At 37.0% G+C, this 22,001-nt stretch overlaps 1 protein-coding gene across 3 annotated transcripts in view; it reads left to right on the top strand.

Moving 5' to 3' along the window:
* BNC2 (basonuclin zinc finger protein 2) overlaps positions 1-22,001 on the top strand; it is a 345,135-nt gene that overhangs the window by 216,728 nt on the left and 106,406 nt on the right. For all 3 annotated transcript variants that reach the window (XM_085212791.1, XM_085212792.1, XM_085212793.1), the window contains one exon: positions 8,419-8,521. In XM_085212791.1, coding sequence (XP_085068917.1) covers positions 8,419-8,521 — 103 coding nt within the window. The remainder of the gene's footprint in view (positions 1-8,418; positions 8,522-22,001) is intronic.

The raw sequence follows: 22,001 nt of genomic DNA, 5'->3' as shown, positions 1-22,001 counted from the left end.
TATTCTATTTTATCTTATTTTATTTTATTTTTCTCTATTTATTTCATAGGTTTTCTCCCAAAGAGTTGAAAATGTTTTTTAAAATGATTATGTGCTAGATTCTAGCTAGATTCCAAGCTGTTTTATCCCGTTAACAGCTTTCCATCTTGTTAGCATCCTTCCCTTCATATTGTATTAGTAACTGCTTTCGTGAATGCCACAGAGAAATATAACAATATTAGTACCTTTCAAATTGTATTAGTGAAAATAAATACAAGTAAGAAACAATACTAATATACTGTGATGTAAAATTGCTCATAAAATGCTGCAATGCAGTGAGCAACTTGAAAGCTATTTACATATCTCTGAATATGGAAGAAATGAGAAGCTCCATTGCATTCCGTGGATGCTTAAGACTGTCCAAATGCAAAGTATATTCCCACTTCTTTTTGTTTTGAGCAATACATTATTCTAGTACAATTACTCATGTTAAAAAATGGTCATCCATTTGTTTACAGTTATTCCTTTACAGAGTGTAAAAACTGTCTAAAATTATGTATTTCAAAAAGATCTGTTAATTTTTTTATGCCAACAGATGAAATTGTGTGCTTCATGCTTCGGTCTTAAACTCTTATCCTCACGCTACATGTGTTGTGAGAACTTTGCTAACCTTGTCTCTGAAAATTGAATCTAATGTCAGTGCCCAGCTCTTACAGACTGGGCGGTTTGAAATTGAATGGTCAAGGGTCACAGTGCTTCTGTGGAAAAGTCAAACACAGGATCAGAGGGTATTCTCATGTTTTCTGCCCAATGTTCTGGCTGCAAAATTGTCCATGTAAAAACTGTAGGTCACTTGTAAAATAGAATTATTGTATGAGAACTACACATTGGAGACATCAGGTGTTTCAACAGAGACAGAAATACTTCTCCGGGTATAATCTGTAGAAAGTATGGGTGGCATTTCCACCCCAATTTTCCTTCTCTCTTTGCTTCAAACAAAGTGAAAATATATTTTGAAAATTAACTTAGGAGATCTGTACTAGTCTATCTACTTTTCTAATTATACAGGAGGTGATGGTTGGGTTTTTTTTCCCCTTTTATGTGAGTTTTCTTGGGAAGGAATTTTCTCTGTTGACATGAACTTGAGACTTCAAAACACTGATTTTTCTAGACTCCCCATCAGCACAGGTTCACCAGCTAAATGTTCTGAAGCACAGAGAAGCCATAGACAACCATAAGCAGGGGGCATACTGAAGCCGCCTTCTTGTTCTTGAAAAATAGTGTTTTCTTCTTTTTTTATGCTCACAGGCTTAAATGTTAAGTGAAATTTACCCAAGTGATTGCCCCATAATATTGTAGGTGCAATTATCTACCAACAATGAATTATGAATGTGTCTGGTGACCAACAACATATGCAGTCAATTTTTAGTCTTGTAAAATGTGCGAGCGTTTCAAGAAGGATACAAATTTGTGGTCTCATCTTGCTCCAACCGGAACTCCTGCATATTTTTTATTGCCCAAGTCAAAGCTTTGGTAATCTTTTCACTTAGGCATTGCGTTTGTCTTCCCTGTGATGCCAGGCTTATCGTAGGTGGGTTGACTTGTGCATTTCCTAGATGTCAGTATGCAAATGATCCTCCTTTTGGTGCTAGTTTGAAGCCAGCCCTGTTGTACCGCTGATTTGCTAGCTACTTAAGATAATGTAATTTCAGGGGAATCTTTATTATTAACAGGAAAAATTATGCTGTGGTCTTTTTTAAAGATACTTGATTTTCAAAAGAAGAGAAAAAAAATATTAGCATTTCTAAGTAAAGAAGGGAAGTGACATATACCCAACAGCTGTTTAGCAGCATATAATATACATTGTGGGGAAAAAAAAAATAAATCAAAATTCTTGTGCTGACATGCAGGGATGATCTGCATAGACAGAATTTGTCTTTTTCAGTTTGTAACCAAGAAATGATGTCAGGGCAGAGAAGACACTCATAGAAAAAAACTGTCAGACCACTTGCAGGACTTAGCTACTTGTCTGCTGCTTCAGACCTTTCTTTGACAAGAGTTACATTACAAGCAGCAACCAGAGGATGGATCTGAACAGATGCATGTTAAAAATCTGAGTAACCCAGATCTGTTCAGCCTGGGGAAAAGAAGACTGAGAGAGGATCTGATAAATGTTTACAAATATCTAAACGGAGATGGGAGGCAGATGGATGAGGCTGGGCTCTTCTTGGTGGTGCATAGAGTGATAGATAGGACAAAGGGTAGTGGCCTAAAACTTGTACATAGGAAGTTCTGTACAAACACACAGCAGAACTTCTTTACAGTGAGGGTGACGGAGCACTGGAACAGGCTGCCCAGATAGGCCATGGAGTCTCCTTCTGTGGAGATATTCAAGACCCATCTGGACACCTACCTGTACAAGCTACAGTACGGTTCCTACTTTAGCAGGAGGGTTGGACTTGATGATCTCTCGAGGTCCCTTCTGACCCCTGCAGTTCTGTGATTCTGTGATCTCTGTGTCTCTCATCAACTTCTTGTTCTTTGCATAATTATTTTCATGTGCTGTGATGCCTCAAGATCAACTGCTATGTGTCTTTAAATTATTTGCCCAATGATAAAGTTATTTCAACAAAATATTAGCTCAAAATTGGAGGGCACTTATAAGATAGAATTGGAATTAAACAGGATATAGAAAGGAAAAGTTGCATTTAGCATACTGAGAGTTTTTTTTTTTGAGTGGAGAGATAAGCTGCATGAAGTGCACTTTGTTTACTGAATACTTAACCCTACACAAACTCTAAACTTTAAATATATTTATGTGTATATTTTGTGTTTTAAAACCCTGGCATTCCTTTTAACTAATACATTTGTGCACACACATTCATACAGAGTCTCACTAATTTTAATGAAAAAGTAAGGAACTGCACTTTCACATCAGTTTAGTGGGTTGCTCCCATTACAAGGATTTCACAAACACGGAACTAGATCAGATCTTGTGATCTGTATTTGGACCAGTGAATTTGTTTCTGTGGACTCCGTAGGATAAATGCGTGGCACATGTTTTAAGCAGGTAGATGGAACTTCCATGCAAACAAAGTAAGTAGAGTCAATACTGTTATGCATTCAGGTACACAGCAATCCTTTTGTACCATAGATTGATGTAAGACACTTCTTAAATACTTTCTGTACCTGAGAAAGATAAGGCAAGAGCATTAAGGGGAAGGGTCTGTTATGCTGTTCACCTCATAGAAGAATGTAAATGAGACTTCATTAAGATATTGCTCAGCCTCACAGTATTGTAGGAACCTTGTCACAAATAGAAAAATTTTTGTTAAAACAGCTACTGAAAATCAGGGTAAAGTTAGGTGCAAAAGTAAGTCTTTCCAGAATGTTGCATCATTTTAAACTTTCTCCATCATTTATGATAACTTATATGATTCTTCCTCCAGAATTCTTATGTATTCTTTATGTGTGATCCTTCTTCTCCCATACTGTGATCCCTTACACAAAAGCTTACTGCTTCCTATCTCTTGGAAGCTCTGCAAAACAGCCAGACAGATTGATTTTTCCATTAGTGCTATAGGCTGCTCCTATTAATATGTGAATAATATTTACTTGCTATGTAATTAAATTGCCCAAACTATGCTAAATGAATATCCTTGGTCTGGGGAAACCCACAGAAGTCAGGAATAACATCCTTCAATAGTAACTTACATAGAGGTGTAACAGACCTCATTCTTTAGTAGGAGGCAATGTTCCCTTCTTTCTGCATTGTGTTTTACATGAAGAAGATCTCAAAGTGAGCAGCAGGATATCTCTGAGTGTTTCAGTGTCAGTTATAAAACCATTAATTTATTTTAGTGCATTTGTGTTTTGTTTTTAAACTGTAATAGTGTTGCTTTAAGATTTAAGGAAGCAGTAGTGTAAATTATTCAAAACAATTCTACTACAATCCAGTGCATTTCCTTCCCTGCTAATATAAAATGCCTTGAAAGGACGCTGTATTTTTTGTATAAATGCAAGAAATGTTAGGATAGGAACTCCATGGAAGGGATGTGTAAAAATATCTCAGAACTCCTATTATCTGCAGATCATTGGTGCGGTAGAACTTAGTGGCACCTTTCAAACAGCTGTAGGAAATCATGCTTTACAGCATGCTTAAGGGCTTTAACATGTAAGCTGTCATCTGAATGCATGGGTACCTATCGCACTGCACGTAGGGAGCCAGTACACATTGTTTTTCTATGCAAGGTCTTTGGTTTCTTTTCTGCTCCTCCTGTTTTTTGTCTTTCTTGGAGGAATTTCTGAGGAAAACCTTAGGAAAAATTTCTCTCCCTAACACACAGTGTAATGCACATAGTGCCCCATTACATAAACTTCTTTAGCAATACATTGTGAAGGTAGTATTACACTGGGTGGCTTCTGGAAAGTCTGGCCGCATTCTTTCAGAAACACTTTTCTGGCTAAATTTTTGCTTTGCTACACCCTTGCATATTTGTACCTACTTCCTAACGGGATCAAACAATGGCTACAATGTCTAGCCACTGCTAACCAGCTCCAGGATCTTTCTACAGCCCTCCCCACCCTACCCCTGTCAAATTAAGGAGTAACAGATGTCCAACCACGGTTAACATTGATCTGTGCTGCTACATACCAACACACCGTACTTCTGTACTCTCTCCGCTTTAAAATCTAAACTGGAGGGACAGCATTAAAGTTTTAAATATTAGGTAAACCTGTGCTACCTTAATCTTCCCCTGCTCATTGCTACACATGTGCAAGTTAAATGCTTTTGGAAGAAAAAAAAAAAAAGTAGAAAGATATTGTTAATAATTCAGATATACATCCTTGCAAGGCTCAGTGCTTAAGTTGATTGCTTGTGTGAAGATCTTTGAGGACCAAGTGTTCCATCGCTTCAGTAAGTGTTAATGCTCAGTGTGTCTGTAAGAGCATGTGCTTCTCCTGGAATTTTACATCTCTCCCCTGAGTTACACTAGTTTCATGTTGGAAACAGTAGTGATCCTGGGTAGTGATATGGATTAACTGAGTCAAGTGGAAAATTGAATCTTTGGAATAAGGACTAAATTCTACCTGAGATTTTCAGTAGCATCTATCACTTAGGTTCCATTTACTCTGACAGCAGCACTTTGAGGACATTGCATCTCATTATTGTTTAGGGAATGTAAGTAAAAGGCTTATGGAGTGTTTTGGCTAAGACATGTAAGCGACTGGGTATTTCCAGACCCAAATGAGCACTTCTCAATCTGTGGGATCATCCTTATCACTGACCGGCATGCATGGGATTCTCTGTGATGGGATGGGAAACCACTCATGCTGGTTTACAACCTGATATCAACACCTATTTTGTTTTGTAAAAAGCACCCAAAAATTCAGCAGGGCTGAATTTTGGGCCAAATACTTATCTTCAGAGTTTCTCCTGACTCATCCTTATTACTTTACAAAAATAGATAGCTCCTTTTGAAGACTTTTCCAATTTCGTTTCTTGAAGAACAGACATTTTCATGCTTCTTGAAAGTTTCCATTAATTTGAGTGTATGTATAAAAGACAGAAAACTTACTATTTTATTAATGTCCTTCAACACTTTATGTTACCAGGATAGTCTTTAACTCAGGGTAAAGAAACATGGAACTTGTAAACTTTTTTTTTCTCTGTCTCGTAATTTAGAATAGCTAAAAGGATCGTTTTTGAATGTGTGTAATAAAACTTACTCTTAGGCTGAAACACTGTATTCAGGCTCAAGCTGAATGCAGTCTTTATAGACAACCTGTTAACTTCTAGGCAAGAAATAGGTTGAGTTGTAATGGGAATGCTGATGAGCCTTAATAAAGCCACTCTACTGAATGACATGATTTCATCTATATACGTATACATATGCTGTGAGTATGTTTCTCCCACTGTACACACAAGTGACATATGAATAAGACAGTATCACATCAAATACAGCAAATACAAACCACGTTGGTGCAGAGATTAAAAAGGTGTTGAATATGATAAAATCTTTTATTGTAAAATAAGAATCCTATTTTGTAAGCCGTTCATTCTTTTTGCAGTACAATTAATTACTGAGTTCATTAATTAATGAACATATTAGAGAAAGAACACCATTACTGACCAGTGGAGACCTGATATATTACTGAGTCAATAAACTATTGAACATGAAACAGGACCTTCCAGGAGAATTTTTTCCTCATAACCCGCAAACACATATATTATTCCTGCAAGATCAGCACTTCTTTGGTACCCTTGTATTTCACATTACTAATTCTTTTAATCACGCATACATACAGTGTTTTATAACCTAGCTAATGAGTAATTGGACAGGTGACATTGGGACTGAGACCCTGAAGTGTCAGGCATAACAGAGCAGGATATTTTCATCCCTCTGCAAGGTTTTTGAGAGTAAAAGGTAATAAAAGAACATATAGGATATGTAAAATCACAGTTCTATCAGAAATTTAACAGAGAAAGACACACTTTAAGTGGATAAGTGAACTATAAATGGTTTTAAATGACTGTATGATGCAGATAAATAAGAGATAAGGCGTATAAAACAACTTTGAACTTTTAAAATAGTAACAAGGAGTTTAGCTTGAACAAGTTAGTATTGAATGTAATTTTCTTTAAATCGGTATAGTTAAGGTAATGCTTTTTTTTGTACAGGCGGAATGTGTACAGGGGCTGTTAATTGTTTGGAATAGACAAGAGCATTCATAATGCTTCGATACTACTGTGGCCATAGGATCCTTCCCCCACTTTAGCCCCCAAGTAAACATTGATTGCATCTAAATCTATAAGATATCTTTTCCTGGCAGCTCTGGTAGTTACTGTAGATCATTAATCTGTGAATGATCAGAATAAGCCTCTGTCTCAGAAATCTCCATGCAAATTACATCTAAATGCATGCTGTAGATTTATTAGTAGCAGTTTGAAGTGCACAGGTCATCATCTATACTATTAAAACATGTAAGTCTGTTGCACATTTAAAAACTTCCATTCCCTTTGTATTTGCTGTGGGCATAGCTAGCCTCTCAAATAAATCTGTGTAGGTTTTGAAATCATCTTGAAAAGGGAAGGGAGACCTTAATGAGGTGTATTATTTAAGCAAATCTCTTCACGGAACTGGATCTTTGGCATCACTGCTTTGAAAGAATTCAATCTTTTGAAACGGAGGGAAATGCACATAATTTGAGTGCCACAATATAAGAATGATATAAAGCCATTAGACAGCATCCAAAGGAGGACTAGAAAGATGGTGAAGGGTCTGGAGGGGAAGACATATGGGAAGCAGCTGAGGCCCCTTGGTGTGTTCAGCTCAGAGCAGAGGAAACTGAGGGGAGGCCTCATGGTGGCCACAGCCCCTCACAAGGGAAGTGGAGGGGCAGGGCTGAGCTCTGCTCTCTGGTGACAGCAACAGGACCTGAGGGAACAGCATGGAGCTGTGTTGAGGAAGTGTCAGGTTGGGAGTTAGGAAAAGGTTCTTAATCAGAGGATGGTCAGACAGTGAAACAGGCTCTTCAGGGCACTGTCATGGCACCAAGCTGCCAGAGTTCATGGAGCATTTGGACAATGTTCTCAGGCATATGATTTTTGGGTGGCCCTGTGTAGAGCCCGGAGTTGGATTTGGTGATCCCTGTCTGTCCTTTTCACCTGAGGATATGCTGTTCTGTGATTCTATGGCACATTTGACACGTGCAGGTTGTTAATAGATGAAAGGTTAGCTTTAGGTATAGGAGAAACCTAAAATTTCAAAAAGAAAGTTATAATACGTACTACAGTCTGTTGCTATTATTGTATCATCACTTTTCCCTATTTTAGGAATACATCAAATGTATAAATCACATAAACTCTTTATGATGTAGCAGAGTTGCACCCTACGGGATCCCCAACATGGAAACAATTTTTGGATACCATAATGGGGAGAGAACAGAGATACATAGTCTTCCTTTTCATATGCTTTTGTTTCCTTGTTTTACATTTGGTTTTAATTAAGCTGAAATGCTGTTATGGGAAATCATCACTAGTAACATTTCCCTTCAAACAATTGATTCCAAACCAGCAAGTTTGTGGAACACCTACAGAACCCTCATCGTTGCACTTTTTTTGTTGTTTTGTTCTGTTTTGGTTGGTTGGTTGTTCTTTTTTTTCTATAGTAAAGATTCTTTCTTTAAAAGACTAGATATTTCCTCATTGGTTTGTTTTTGTTTTTGTTTTTTGTTGTTGTTTGTTTGTTTGTTTTTGTCCTTGCTAAGGGATACTGATAAATGTTTTTGAAAGAAAACTCATCCTTACTTAAAAGAATGAGCAATGCTTGGAGTGCTTGAAGGCTGATTGTTGCTGTACAGTACCCTTCTAGCTCTCACAATAAATTTGTACAAAGGGGGGGAACATTAATATGTGTTTTCTGTTTCTTTTTCCAGGCCATCCGCTGTACACTGGTAAATTGCACATGTGAATGTTTTCAGCCAGGGAAGATTAACCTGAGAACCTGTGATCAGTGCAAACATGGCTGGGTGGCACATGGTAAGAAACGTCTGTTCTGGGCTGATCTTCCCTATTCTATTCTTTGTTCCTGGTCTTTGTAAATGCTAAATATTGGAGTGATACAGACAGCAGTGATATCTATTTCTCTGAAAAGGTGTGTGTGTGTGCTCTGGGTTTCTGCAAGTGTGTCTGTACTTTTTTCATATCGATTTCTAGCATGGAAATATGATAAATTGGAAATATTATAGGTTACTCTGGCAATAGTTACCACTGGAGTTGGTACCTAATTTGAGCTTGTGTACAGCTGAAAAGTGTATTCTGACCTCTAGGAAGTTATCTGGTTGTAGCAGATGTTAGTGGAAAGGCAAAGAGTTTGTAGTTTGGTTGCACAGCAGAGTTTATATTGAAAATTAGCATCAGGCAATAAGTTGCTGAGCCCAGTGGAAATTCAAATTTACCAATGTCAACCTTTCAGAGCTTGGATATCAGTAAAATCAGTGTATCCAATTTGGTTCAATGAAATACTTGATCAGTGTGTTGAACCTCTCTTTCCCTATATTTAAATAGATGACAAAATAATGGAGAGATTCAAATCCCCCTAAAAGGCAACAAAATGCATTCCGTAGGTCTTAGTTTTTATTTACACTCCACTATTTCGTGTATTTGTTTTGTTGTTTTCTTGAAAGTCTGGAATAAGATATGTTTAAGGGAAAAAAAGACAGCCAGACAAAATGAGGAGAAAAGTAAGGAGGACACCTAACATGGTTTAATTGAAAAGCAAAACAAAACAAATGACAACAACAACAACAACAAAAAGATAAGTTTAAAAAAGAAAAAAAGAGATGGCACAAAAAGATTAAACATATTTGCAGAAGAAATTTGAGATTTTTTCTTATTGTCGAGGCTATAAGCTACAATCTTCATTTTCTCTTCTACCAGACATGCAGTGGGTTACACTTAAATTTTATTTTATTTTTGTAAAACCTGGATTGGAAGGCCACTATGCCTCACATGCACTTGATCTCTGCTTATCTAGTACATAATTTTGAGTATTTTGCCTGAACTTTCTGAATTAATGCAAGTGTGTATGCTAAATTCAACAGCAACAAATGCCAGAGAAGTTTTTAAAAGATTCATGCACCTGGAAAACAAATCAGGAATGTGGGTACAAAGTAGTTCTATATCACTTTGTTGTTGTATGTACAGCCTGCCTAATGATAGCCTAACACCACCAATCTGGTAGTTGGTTACAGATTTGCTATGTACTAAATTCTGCAGGAACACTGCCTGTTTTAACTCCTCTTAATTACTGGAAAGAAATCTTTAGTCACAGTATAACCAGGCTCACATTTATTGGAAGGACCTCTAAACCTCACAAAATTCTGGAGCTCAGGCATGCTTCAGATTTTGTGCAAAATCAGCAGCTGAGGCTTTGCTGATCCATAGGCTCACCTAGGTAACTTCCAGCTTGTCCTCCTGTTGAGTAAAAGGGGGTCTGACACTTGGATTCTCGCACATAAGTATCCCGGTTTTTATTTTTAACCAGTACATCTCAGAAGATGATCCTCAAATTTCTCTAATAAGTACCCCTCTATTAAGTTGTTGTATTAAAAATTAGAGTGTATGAGAGTAATCTGAGATAACCACAGGGCTCTGCTTTACAAGTCCAGGATGTCAGAAGGTGAATGTAAGTATCAGGGATGCACCACCCTTTCCCATAACTGAGTACTTAACATTCTTAATAGAAGACTTAATATAGTTATATATTATTGCAAAGTGTTTGTTTTACTACAGTATTGTGAAAAGAATGCTCTGCTATATTTTTTCTTAATGCTTTGTGTACAGTCATCTAGAGTATTTACATTTTGTGGTAGAGCAAGACTTGTCCCATGTATGTTTCATATACTTCTCAAATCACAGGCATTTAAATTACTTTCCCAGAACTGTGATGGATCCAGTTCAGTTTTTGATCTTAACTGTTTTTGAGAGTACTGAGGACAACATTCAGTAATCTGAACAATTCAGTGCCCTGTATCACCTGGGTTTTAAAATGACTGAATCAGGCTGCTGTTCAGAAGTGATTTTCTTTAAACCATTAACACTGCGCTTTCGGAAGATGTCCCTTGAATGCAAATAGAATTTCCTACTACTTTAATTAAAGGATTTCCTTCTGATTTTTATTAATGAATTTCAACTCAGATCCTTGACACATGATGTAGTGCTTCTCTGAATGTAATTATCAAAGAATAGGTGTTTCCAACAGGAAGTACCATGCTTATTCAGTTCTGATAACCTAGAATTGTAATTACCCAAACAGATCAAAAATAGCTTAGAACTGCAATCTTCTCACGCTCTACTTGACACATCTGTGCTGAATTAATGCATATTAATAGCTGCCATTTGAAATGTTGAAATTCTTGGAGTGCGCAGGAAAGGGCGTAAAGCCCCCGCAGAATTATTGCACCTTGCAGCTGCTGGCCTGTGTTATTTTTGTATATATTTTTTCCTGTTTCTGTTGTCTTTCTTATGTTTTTCTTCACTCACCTGAAATGAGCTGCACACTTCTTGAAAGGAAAGGTCCCCTGCAAGTTCAGTGTTTTCTGAGGTGCCAGAGTAGGATGTCAGTATATGAACAGATACATCAGAGAAGTTCTTTTGTGACAAGATAAATGATTCTGTTGGCAGTAGTTCAGCTTATAAAGTTTTGACCACGCACCCTTCTGCTATAGTGTTAATCCTACTGCCAGCGTCTTTAAGGCTGACGCCAAGAACTGCAGAGTATCACAGCATTCTCATGAACTGCTGTGAATAATAGGGAAAACGTTATTTCTACTGTGAATCTCTGGATGTTTTAAGGGTTTCATATAAATAGATTGTTCTTTTTTTTTTTTTTTTTCAACTGAAGTCTCACTTTCATATGGTCAGCTTGAATGGGGATTTATTTTCTAAAAGAAAAGCTGAATGGTTTAAATTGGATAAACCATTTTCTAGACCTCAAGCAGGCAAACGGATAATTTCATGCTTTTTTCCCTTCAATTTTTAAGTGGTTAATATGCTTGGTATAGTCCACATGGTGAAAATTAAAATCTTATTAGAATGTTAATAGTAATTCTTTTTTAGTACAATTGATTTTAGCACAAGCAATTGCTATTTTGTGGCCTTTAAATAGTGTGGGAGTAAGATGACTAAAAAAAATAGTCAAGACTTTCTTCATTGTTTGAAATTTTGTCTCCTGATAGTTTTGTTGTTTTACAAGTGTATGCTATTCTGTATGAATGTAGTAAAGACACTTCACTAGTTTTGGCACAAAAAAGCCTACTTAATTAGATTATATTGGAAACAATGAGAAAAACAAATCTTGCCACCCACTTTCCATTCTAAAAGTATTGCAGTCTACTATAAAAGAAATTAAGCAAATCTGCAGTCTAAAGATGTTGACATCATTAGCTTTACATTTTGTTTTGTGTGTCATTGATGTCAAAAAAACAATGACTGCAGTGCTAATAAAAACACATTTTATACCTGGTACAGCTGATCAAAAGACCCAATGCAGTATCAATAGGAAATAGTGTCTACTCTTTGTAACCATTTTGCTCCATTAAAAGATGTTGAGGTAGAATGCATCATAGTACACTAAAACTATTATGACATTTGTTCTAGTTCTTTTAGTTTCTGTATCATAGGCTTTGCAGAGACTTCAGAAATACACAATATAATAATTTAACTAAACTTGTCTAAAATCAGTGTCATATTGTTTCGTTTGAGTCAGAAAATGTGAAAATCTAGTTCTCTGTTTTACCCACAGACTAATCACTGGCAAAGCTCAATCAGACATCAACAGCATGGTTTTCGACATTTTTATTGCAATATGCATTCTCAGACTACCTGAATTTCATACCATTCAGTCTACTCTGGACAATGAAGTATCCTGTGAACATTTTTGTTGTCTTCCTTCTTCTTACTTCCCTCAGAGCAATCTGGCTCTTAATTCTCTATTGATCTTTGCTGTCTTTCCCTCTGCACCATGCCTATTGGCCCACAGTACCTCTGTGAGGTATACCTCATGGTATAAGCTACATATGCCCCCATCCTCAGCCAGAGACTTCCCCAGGCCTTTTTTTAAGTAACTTCAAGATCAAGTTCCTTTATGTTTCAATATATATGCATTGACTAGTAGATTTCATTGCACAGAGCAAATCCATCTGCCTTTTCTATCTTAAAATCTGACACCCGTTGAATGCTCATGGTCAGAGTCTCAACACCATTCATCTTGTGAAGGAACTTTCCAGCTACCAGCCTTTGTATAATGCATGTGCTGACTTGCTGTAAATTAGACTAACAGCCAAAACAGTGGTCTCCAACGGAAAATGGAGACCATGCAGTTGTAAGCCCAAATGTATGATGTGACCGCAACTGCTTCTTTCTTAATGGCAGGAGTGGTGAATTCTACATTCTAAAGTTGTCTGGTAATGGAAAGGTGAAGTGAGAGAAAATGAAAGAAAGGCAGAAGCAAGTAAATAAAGAATAGAGAAAGAGAAATCCTGTGGAAATGTGAGAAGTTGCATCTCTTACTCTGAGTAGCTGAAAGGACTAGAACTAGAAAAGCAGTTTAGATTTTAAATATATGCTACATGGGAATGAGAGAGAAAGGAAGAGGAACACTATGTTGAAATAAAAACCAGCAGGGTTCCTGTGTTTGTCACTATTCAAAGTTGCTAAGCAAAAGAAATCCAGGTTTGCAAAGTCAAAGGTCACTTCTAACAAAACAAAACAAAAAAAGCAAAAGCAGAATATGTCATACATTTCAGAGTCTCTATAAGCTGGCAGAAGGGCCATGTTACTCTTTTCTTAAAAACTGGAAAAAGAATAGAGAATCAACACTAAAAAGTGAAAGGGAAATATAATCCTATTATTATTATGTAGTGGTTAAAATAGATGGGTTATTTTTGTATTGTTCCATAATATTTTAGGAAGAGTCACAGCCTTAGCATACCAAGCATACTTTTTGCTTTGTTTTCTGCTTAGTTAATTCTATAAAATGCTTTAATATGACCTGAGAACATAGGCTTTCAATTCTGGGGGGCATTACATAGACATTTTTGGCAAATAAATTAATCTAAATTAATTGATAAGAAAAGCTAGCTCTTCATGGCTTCATAAGCAAAACTATTTTAGATCTTGTCTGGCTTTTCTTGTACTTTACTGACAAAATCCTTTTGACCCATCTGTATTAACTTCCTCCTGACCCTGAAGAGTGAGATGTGTATTTCATTACTCAGTTTAATCTTACCTAATTCATTACTGGTAAACACTTTCTCTTAGTCCCTCCTCCAGCTTATACCTTCCCTTTTCCTTCCATTCAGCAGCAATTCCCAAAGTGGTCAATGAAGCTCAGAGAAGATGCTCTCTATTATCTTGAGGGCACTGGGATCCAGAAATCTGGTTTTAAAGTCTGCTACATTGATAAGAATGACGTAGTGTAGGGTTTTCCTTGGGTTACTCTGAGATGACTCTTAACGCAAGACAAGCTGAGGGAAAAAAAAGGAAAATAACTGGGCATTAGGGCATCAAAGAAAAAATGCATTATTTCAAAGATTTATTAGACTTAAGTAACAGAAAGGAAATAGGTTGCTCCAAGGTCAAATAAAAAGGCTTTCTTTTCCATTTTTCCATTCAGTGTATGCTTACATATCTATATTGTTAAGGGTTTATTTCTTGTGCAAATTCAGCATCCTCGGGTGCTGAGGAGGACGTTCCTTGGGAGAAAACCACAGTCCCTAAAACACATATGTTGACACACATCTCCTAGGATTTCTTTCAGAGTCCATTCAGATTAAAATCTTTTTTCTCTTCTTCCCTGCCACCCTCAGGAAATCTTGATTCTTTAAGCAGTCAGGAAGAGATTAGATCTTCCTCCAATTCATCTTCTGGTACGTGGTCCTGAGTTTGAAAATGCTAATATCCCTTGGACAATGTTAGATGACCTTAGCCCCAAACAGACCTTAGGCCGTCAACTAAGGTTTGCCCAAGAGCTTGGTAAGCCCTAAGCGGAATCGACTTGTTCTTTCTTGCTAGACTGTACCATACACACATCCCAAAGTGAAGTCCTTTCTCACCGTGAACACTTTATTTTATGAAAATCTTTTAAGTCACTAGTGATATTTGTAGTCTTTTGGAACTGGGATGAAAGCTATCAGATGCACATTGGGAACTCTTATTTTCAACCAACACTGCAACAGTCAGATTGCTTTGTGTTGATAACTGGTTTGAAGGTAACTTTTCTCAGCCCCTTTTCGGAATACCACAATGCTGTATTCCTTGTCTGCATGTCCACACACAGTACATATCTACTTGTAGAAAGACTTTTTTTACAAAGGCTAAATTCTATGGCTGGAAATCCCCGGGCATCCTGGAGGGCATTCTGCCCTCTTGCTCTACATACCTGTGCTTGCCACCTTGCTGCAGGTATACTTTACAAAAAAAGTGACTATAAAAATAAGCAATACTCTGTAATAGTTAAAAAAGAATTGTCAATATATCTGCTTTTTGTTCTCTCTTTTGTGGGGGATAATGTTTATTTCATGCATGCGCTAAGTAATTCAGATAGACTCAAAGTTTTGGGCAAGAATAATTTCTTTGCAGAAGAGAATGGTGTTTTAAGAATGAAATCAGATATCTGATCATTACAGATATAAAGTTTCTCTGTCCTTGCCAATTCTGTTTCTGGTTACTTAAACTGAGAACATAATCTTTATTATTTAAATCTTCTTTATCCGTTGTCATTGTTGACTTATTTTTTGCAACTCTTGCTTATCTATCTCTGAAGTACATACAAGGCTGCTTTTATAGCTTTTATCTACCTAGACTAGCTTTAAAATGTCCAAAGGAGTTTAGACTGAGGGTGTCACAGAAGAGCAAGATACTATCATTCAGTGCCCGTGAATACCTGAAATGACTTTTTACAGAGAAGGCTTCATCTCTTTTTTTTTTAACCAAATAACATGGGATAAAATGCTAGGAAATGTCTTGGATATCTTGTCCTCTCTTCCTAAATAGAGAATCTGTTAAGGAAAAAAATGGACTTGTTATATGCAAAATAAAGCAAAGGCAAAAGAAAGTGATTTTTATCAGCACTTGAAATCCCATAAATTCCACAGATAGCAGACAGCTTCTTGCAAAAACAGTCAGTGAAACATTTGATCTTGTACCATTAAATGTCATGATGGGAAGATCACTACATGGCATAGCATCAGTATAGGAAGGAAAAAGTGTCTGGAGCTGGCTATTTGATTCTCACACGAGCAGCATAAATCCTGTGTGACTCAAGGGTACAAATCACCAGCAGATTTCTGGGGCAGCAATGGTGACATTGTTTCTATGACATGCATCCACAAGTCTCCAGCATATTTAGGTGATGGTACCTGCATACTTGCCTCTTTTAACACCTATGCTACTGCATATGAACTGCAGTGATGTGCTAAGCACTATATCATTTTATTACACTTTATTACATCATAAATTTTTATATCTTCTTAACGATCCTACAAGAAGCTTAATTGTTTATAGGAACATCTTAATTAACTAGAGTTCACTAGGTTAAGCGGAACACAAATTGGAAGACTTCTAAGTGAAACAAACCTTACTATTCCATTTCACATAGCTTCACAAGGTTAAAATGGGATCTGACTGCAAGAATAAAAAATTCATACTGCTTTCAGATGCTACTAAGTAATGGTAATTCCACTGGTAAGTTTACCTCAGATTTTTGTTGTGCAAATGTGAAACTCAGTGGAAATAAACTTCTTTTCTTTTACTTCCTAGGAAGAAATCTGTCTGTAGTACCCTTATAAGGAAACTTGCCCCAGATTAATTCAGCAGACAATAATATTACTTTACTATCCCATTTCTTTCTTGGTTTTAGGAAAGGTCATCAAATTTTCTGAATTGTATTTAACAGGAGATTTGTGAAATGATTGCAGTACTTCAATTTTATTGCCATTCCTCACAAATGTCTTATTTCATTGAGGGGCTGTGGTGGTGGGTTAGATAGGTGTTATCAGTGGTAGTATTAGCTGTATGAACCTGTATTCCGAGGATGTGAATATCTTCAGCCTGGAGAAGTGGTGGAATATCTCTCATCGTACATATAGGTCATTCAAACTGGCAGAGCCCTAGATAAGCTAATTTAAGATTTTCCTTTCAATAAGAAACTGCACCAGGCAACCTCCATAAATCCTTTCCAAAACATACTTCTCTATAAGCCTGTGAATAAGACAATGTAAGTTGGGGTGCATTTGTATTAAGATGGAAATCCTCCAATTCCAGACCACCAATCCAGGACACCAAGTGTGCTGCTGTCACACTGTATACAGTGTGTCAACCAGATGGTGTCAGTCCAGTTAAAATACACGTTGGTCCCTATTCCACCATTATTAAGCAGAGATCCTTGTGATGGTGTTAATGGCTGGTAGGAAGGAAGCATTGGAGTTTCAAGACTAAGAGATAGGAAAGACCAAACGTAAAGGCTAGCCAAGGTAATAGTAGTACACTGTCAGTCCATGTTTCAAGGAGCATCAAGAGTTGGGCCATCCAGCAAGGAGATCTGAATTGGGAGCCCGGAAAACTGCAACAATGATCATGGCTGTACCAGTGGACCCAATGCCCAGAATCTGATCACAGTGTGTAAAGCCAGGTACTGCTGGTAGAGCATATCCAAGATCGAGACACGGTTGAGGGAACAAGTCAGCCCAAGGGTTCATACAAAGGCTCCAGTCATGAACAAGAAGGTGAAGTCAGAGGCAGCGTTGGAGACCAGAATGTGAGGGTCATCCAGAAGACACACCTAAAGTATAGCTTAGTTAGGAAATGAAGGTCACAGCCTTGCTTACCCACAGTAAGGAGAGGTTTTGGACCCATGAAGTGCAGTTGCAGTGTGATGTCTGGAGAGTATGGCCAGCACAGTGAAGGTCAGAGTTACTGTCTCTAGCAAGGATGATGGATGATATTGACACACAAAAGAGCAGCTGTATGCTGGGACCCTCCAGTAATTCATCTATGTCAGGGTAATCATCAGTTCTGAAGTCTTCCTTTCACACACACAGAAATGTGCACTCTGACAGGGGACTGCAGGTGCAAGTCCTGCAGAAGAGAAGAGGCTGTGTCTCATCTTCCTTATCATGGTCCTCATAGTCAGATGTCTTCTTTTATGCAGTGTGAGCTATCAGGTAGTGTCTAGAAGCCCAGATGTTTTTCTGGGAACTCAGAATGAAAATCCTTATTGATTGTTCCTTTGAACACGTTAGTGCTCATTAGTTATCAACAAGGAGGAGATTGCTACCTTATTTATTTGAGGGTTTATTCTGAGTTTTTAAAATAGTTTTCCAATATAGATGCAACTACACAGAGTTAGATCTAACTTTCATTTTGCAGGAAGAAATTAGGAGGAATTGTTGTCGGGTGGTTTTTTGTTGTTGTTTTTCTTTTTTGTTGTTGTTGTTATTGTTTTTGTTTTTATAAAGGAAGAAAAAATAAAAGAAAACACCTGTTTGGCTTGCAGGATTTGGCCAGGGAGGCTGTTTTCTCTACATGACAAAAGCGACCAGAACAGGGCCCCTTTAAAAAAAAAAAAAAATCAGGATTTTTTTTTTTCTCTTATTTCATGTGAGCATTGGCAGGAACTCTGACAAGCAGTTCTTCATATTTTATTATGTTCTTGTCTGGCAGAATCTCTGTCAGGCAAAAACCTTGTCAGCGGAAAACCTGTCGTAGGATCAGAGGAGACAAAAACAGGTGTCACAGAGGCAGTCAAAACTGAAGGGAAAAAAAGATTAGGCTAAAGAGAGAAAGGCAGACAATTACATTAATGCCATTGCTTTTATCTTATAGATGTGTGTTATTATCTCGGGGTGCTGAGTGCGCAATTGCCTCAAAGAAAAGTAGACAGGAGACAAGGGGAAACTTGATAGTTATTAACTGAAGAGGCAGTGTGTCAAAGCTGGATGGGGTTCAAAGTTTTGCAAAGGGATAAAAAAAAATTGCAGACGGCAAGCAATGTCTGTGAACAAACTGTGGTTCTGCTTTTGGCTACATAAACTGAGTAGCAATCTAAGTGTTTCAACTTGGAATCAGATCATAGGCAGAAAAATTAATGAAAGATGTCATTCAAACCCTTTTTAATAACATTTATTTTGTGTACATGCAACTGAAGTGCTGGGTTTTTGTTTTTTTGATCTGTTATAAAAATGTTGTTAGTGCATAAGACGTGGTGAGGCATGAAGACATTTATCAGTTCAGTTGCTGTGTTGTTTGGGTTTGAAATACCTATTATCAACACATGTTTAATTTTAAAATGCAATTAAGTATCCTTTTATTAAGTGTGAACATCTGTACATGCAAGCTGTAAATTAGGAGATCGCATATGTGTTCCTCTGTCAGAGGCTAAATGCATTTACCAAATGTTTTCCATTTTTAGCTTTTAAATACAGTAAAAGGTAGAAGGAAATGTTTTTGCCCGTGAATGAGAATATGTGCTATTTCCTCACCTTCCGTCATCTCTTGAAACTTAGTGAATTTTCATCTTCAGTGTGGATAAAACTGTGAAAGGAATGAAGATAGAGTAAAATGGAATCACCAATGGATGCCATGTTGTAGCTGGTGCTTACACCCAAACAGAGCATCCACCCTTAGAAATGTTAGTGTACCTCCTCTCTGTGCTTGTGAAAAGGCATGAATGGGATAATTTCCTACACAGTAAAAATCTTTCAGCCATTCAGTGGGCACTGGGAAGTTTTTTTTTTTACTTTGGTCATCTTCTAAGCACATTTCTGAGGAACCTTTTTTTTTTTTTTTTTAACTTATAAAATATACCGGAATACACCATGTGGCAGGTGGTATTAAATCTACATCTTAAGGGAGGCTAACTTAGACCACCTATAATGACTGCAGTAGTGTCCCTCCAGCATTCGGCTGATCATAGGCTGCTATCTTTTTCTGAAAGGATTTGCTAATTTTTTCTCTGTAGCCTGAAAAGAAGAAAATCTGAACTCTGAAAAATGTAAAGCTGTCTGTGTTCACCAGTAAAACCAACAGCAAACTACAGTGCTCTGCAATGCCGTTAATAGTACAATATCTATTTTACCATATTCAGCATGCCATATTGCTATAGTACTATGATTTTTTTTGTATGTTGGTATCATATATTTAATCTGTACCAATTTCAATTTCTGTTGCTGAAGAAAGTAGCCCACTTATTCAGATTAAAAATGTCTAGGAAATGCTTGGTTGTTGCTTGGACACAGACTACAGAAAACGTCTTTTTTATCTTCCTATTGAGCCTTGAAACCTAGTAATCTGGAAATATGATGGTGTTTTTAAAATTACGTATTAAAATTAAAATTATATATGTGTGTATGCATTCAGACTTCTTTGTAAATTAGAGAGCATGCAACAAAATCAAGAGCGAGAAAATTGCTTAGGCAAAATTTGGAACTGAAATGTAGTAAGATTAATAATGACCACCAGTACATTGTAACATACTGACACTCTTCTGTGATGTTCTGAGGTACCCAGCCAGGCAGATCAGCTGAGAATAAGGATTTTCAGTACACCAGAAAACCTTCTGTTCTCATCCTTCCCCAGGAAACCTAAATATTTATCTAACAAAAATAGAAAGATGAATATGCATTAACAAGTCCAGCTGCATCAAAAGTAGAATATTTAAAACTCTTTTATACTCAGTGAAGGCAAAAGACGATGCTTTTGCTTTACATGCTCAAAAAACAGTATGAGAGTTTTAAAGTACAAAATTAATCAGTGGCTACTTATATTTCTTTTACTTAACAAAACTGGCTTTTAATTTGGATTACCTTGTTGAAAGACAGGGTCCTAGGTCAGTTTGCATAGCTGAGCCTACGAACTGGTCTTAGTGTTGATAAAATTAAAGATTTTGTCTTTATTTTCTGTAAGTGCTTTAGTCTTACTTTATCTTTTTTCACTTAATCTCCTTTAAATAGCACAGCATCCCAAAACTCCAGTAAAATATAGATGGTAAAGTAAATCCCCCCTCCTGATTTTATTACAGGTTAAATTTTTAAGTCAGGTAGCTAACTCAGATGCTTAAAATAATTGAGACAGTACTCCTGTGAAGTGTTATGCGGTTCTCAGTATCCTATGTTCCTTTCTACAACCCAAACCATTCTACAATTCTATGATAAATATTTCTTTCTGAAAAGGGGACTGCAAGTGAACTGAATTTGCAATTGGATTAAGTTTGGCCTTTTGCTACCTGGACTTCGCGCTCAGCAAACATGATACTTTTCATTTCAGCTACCATGAGTACCCATGTAGAAATCTCCAACAATAACAAACTGAAGCTCTCTGAAACCCTGCAGACAGGAATATTCACTCCTTCTAGGTCTTAGGGTTATTTAGCTGTGTACTGCTTGCAAAAATAGGATTAGCAATAGTAGTGCACTAAGATACAGGTAGTGTCTACCCGTGTTACTTTGGCAACAGATTGAAAGCGTGAAGACTGTGCACACATACAATAACATGTAAATGTGTTCATGCAGAAGGACATAGCACCAAGGAACATCTCACTGGGTCTTCTGTGGCTTCTTAAAATTGCTGTCTGCAGCATTGAAATCACAGTAGGAGTTTAATACTTGAATGCAGAAAGAAAAGTTTTCACCTAGGAATGGCAAGAGGCTGAGGAAAATCCTGAACCAAATTCTAAATGGACAAATACCTTCTAAAACCTGTGATTAATACAAATCATAAAAGGGTTATGGAGCATCTTCAATATTTCAGAATTAGGTGAGAGAGGTAGGAAATAAAGATTCCTAATTCCTACACTAATAACGTTAGTATTTAGTGGATCAATTTTTTTGGATTTTGAAGGCAGTCTTCTGTATCCAGTTCTTCATTAGTCTTTTTTGTCCCCCTTTCAATAGTTTTTGAATTTTTGAAATAAGTACTTGTAGTTCATCTTCACTGAAAGTTGCTGCGGTAAAACACAAGGGCTTTTTAGGCTGCTCCCCCCCAAATTAAAAGATTTTTCCTTTCCTCTTGTGTTGGTGAACACCTTTCTGCTCACACTAATACAGTAACTATCAGATTGTTAGGCTACCTAAGAATAACTAATAGGGCTGTTGAAAAGCAGCTGCCTTAATTGAAGCACTTCACTGAACCCATTGTAGTCAGTTTCTGAAGGCTGTATAGGTTGCACTGAAAAAGTTACAAACATGTTCAGACTTTTCTGGGTGAAATTTTAAGCACACTAAAAATCTAAACATGAGTAATAGCTCATGCTGCACCAGGAAGGGACTTATAATGTATGGTTTATGATGCTCAGGCAGTGATATCTTCTTAATAAGGACATATCTGTTTATGTCATTTTTCAGGTATGATAAAGCTCATTCTTTTATATAGCATGTTTCATCTTGAAGTCTCCTAAGCACTTATGAAATCATACAGTGCTGTAGATAATGTTGAATGTATTCACCTGTGAAACACAGCACTG

This window comes from Meleagris gallopavo, chromosome Z (genome assembly GCF_905368555.1).
Source record: "Meleagris gallopavo chromosome Z, MGAL_WU_HG_1.1, whole genome shotgun sequence".
In the NCBI taxonomy this organism is placed as follows: domain Eukaryota; kingdom Metazoa; phylum Chordata; class Aves; order Galliformes; family Phasianidae; genus Meleagris; species Meleagris gallopavo.
Note: the sequence above shows the minus strand (reverse complement) of the source record. Positions and strands in the feature narration are given on the sequence as shown.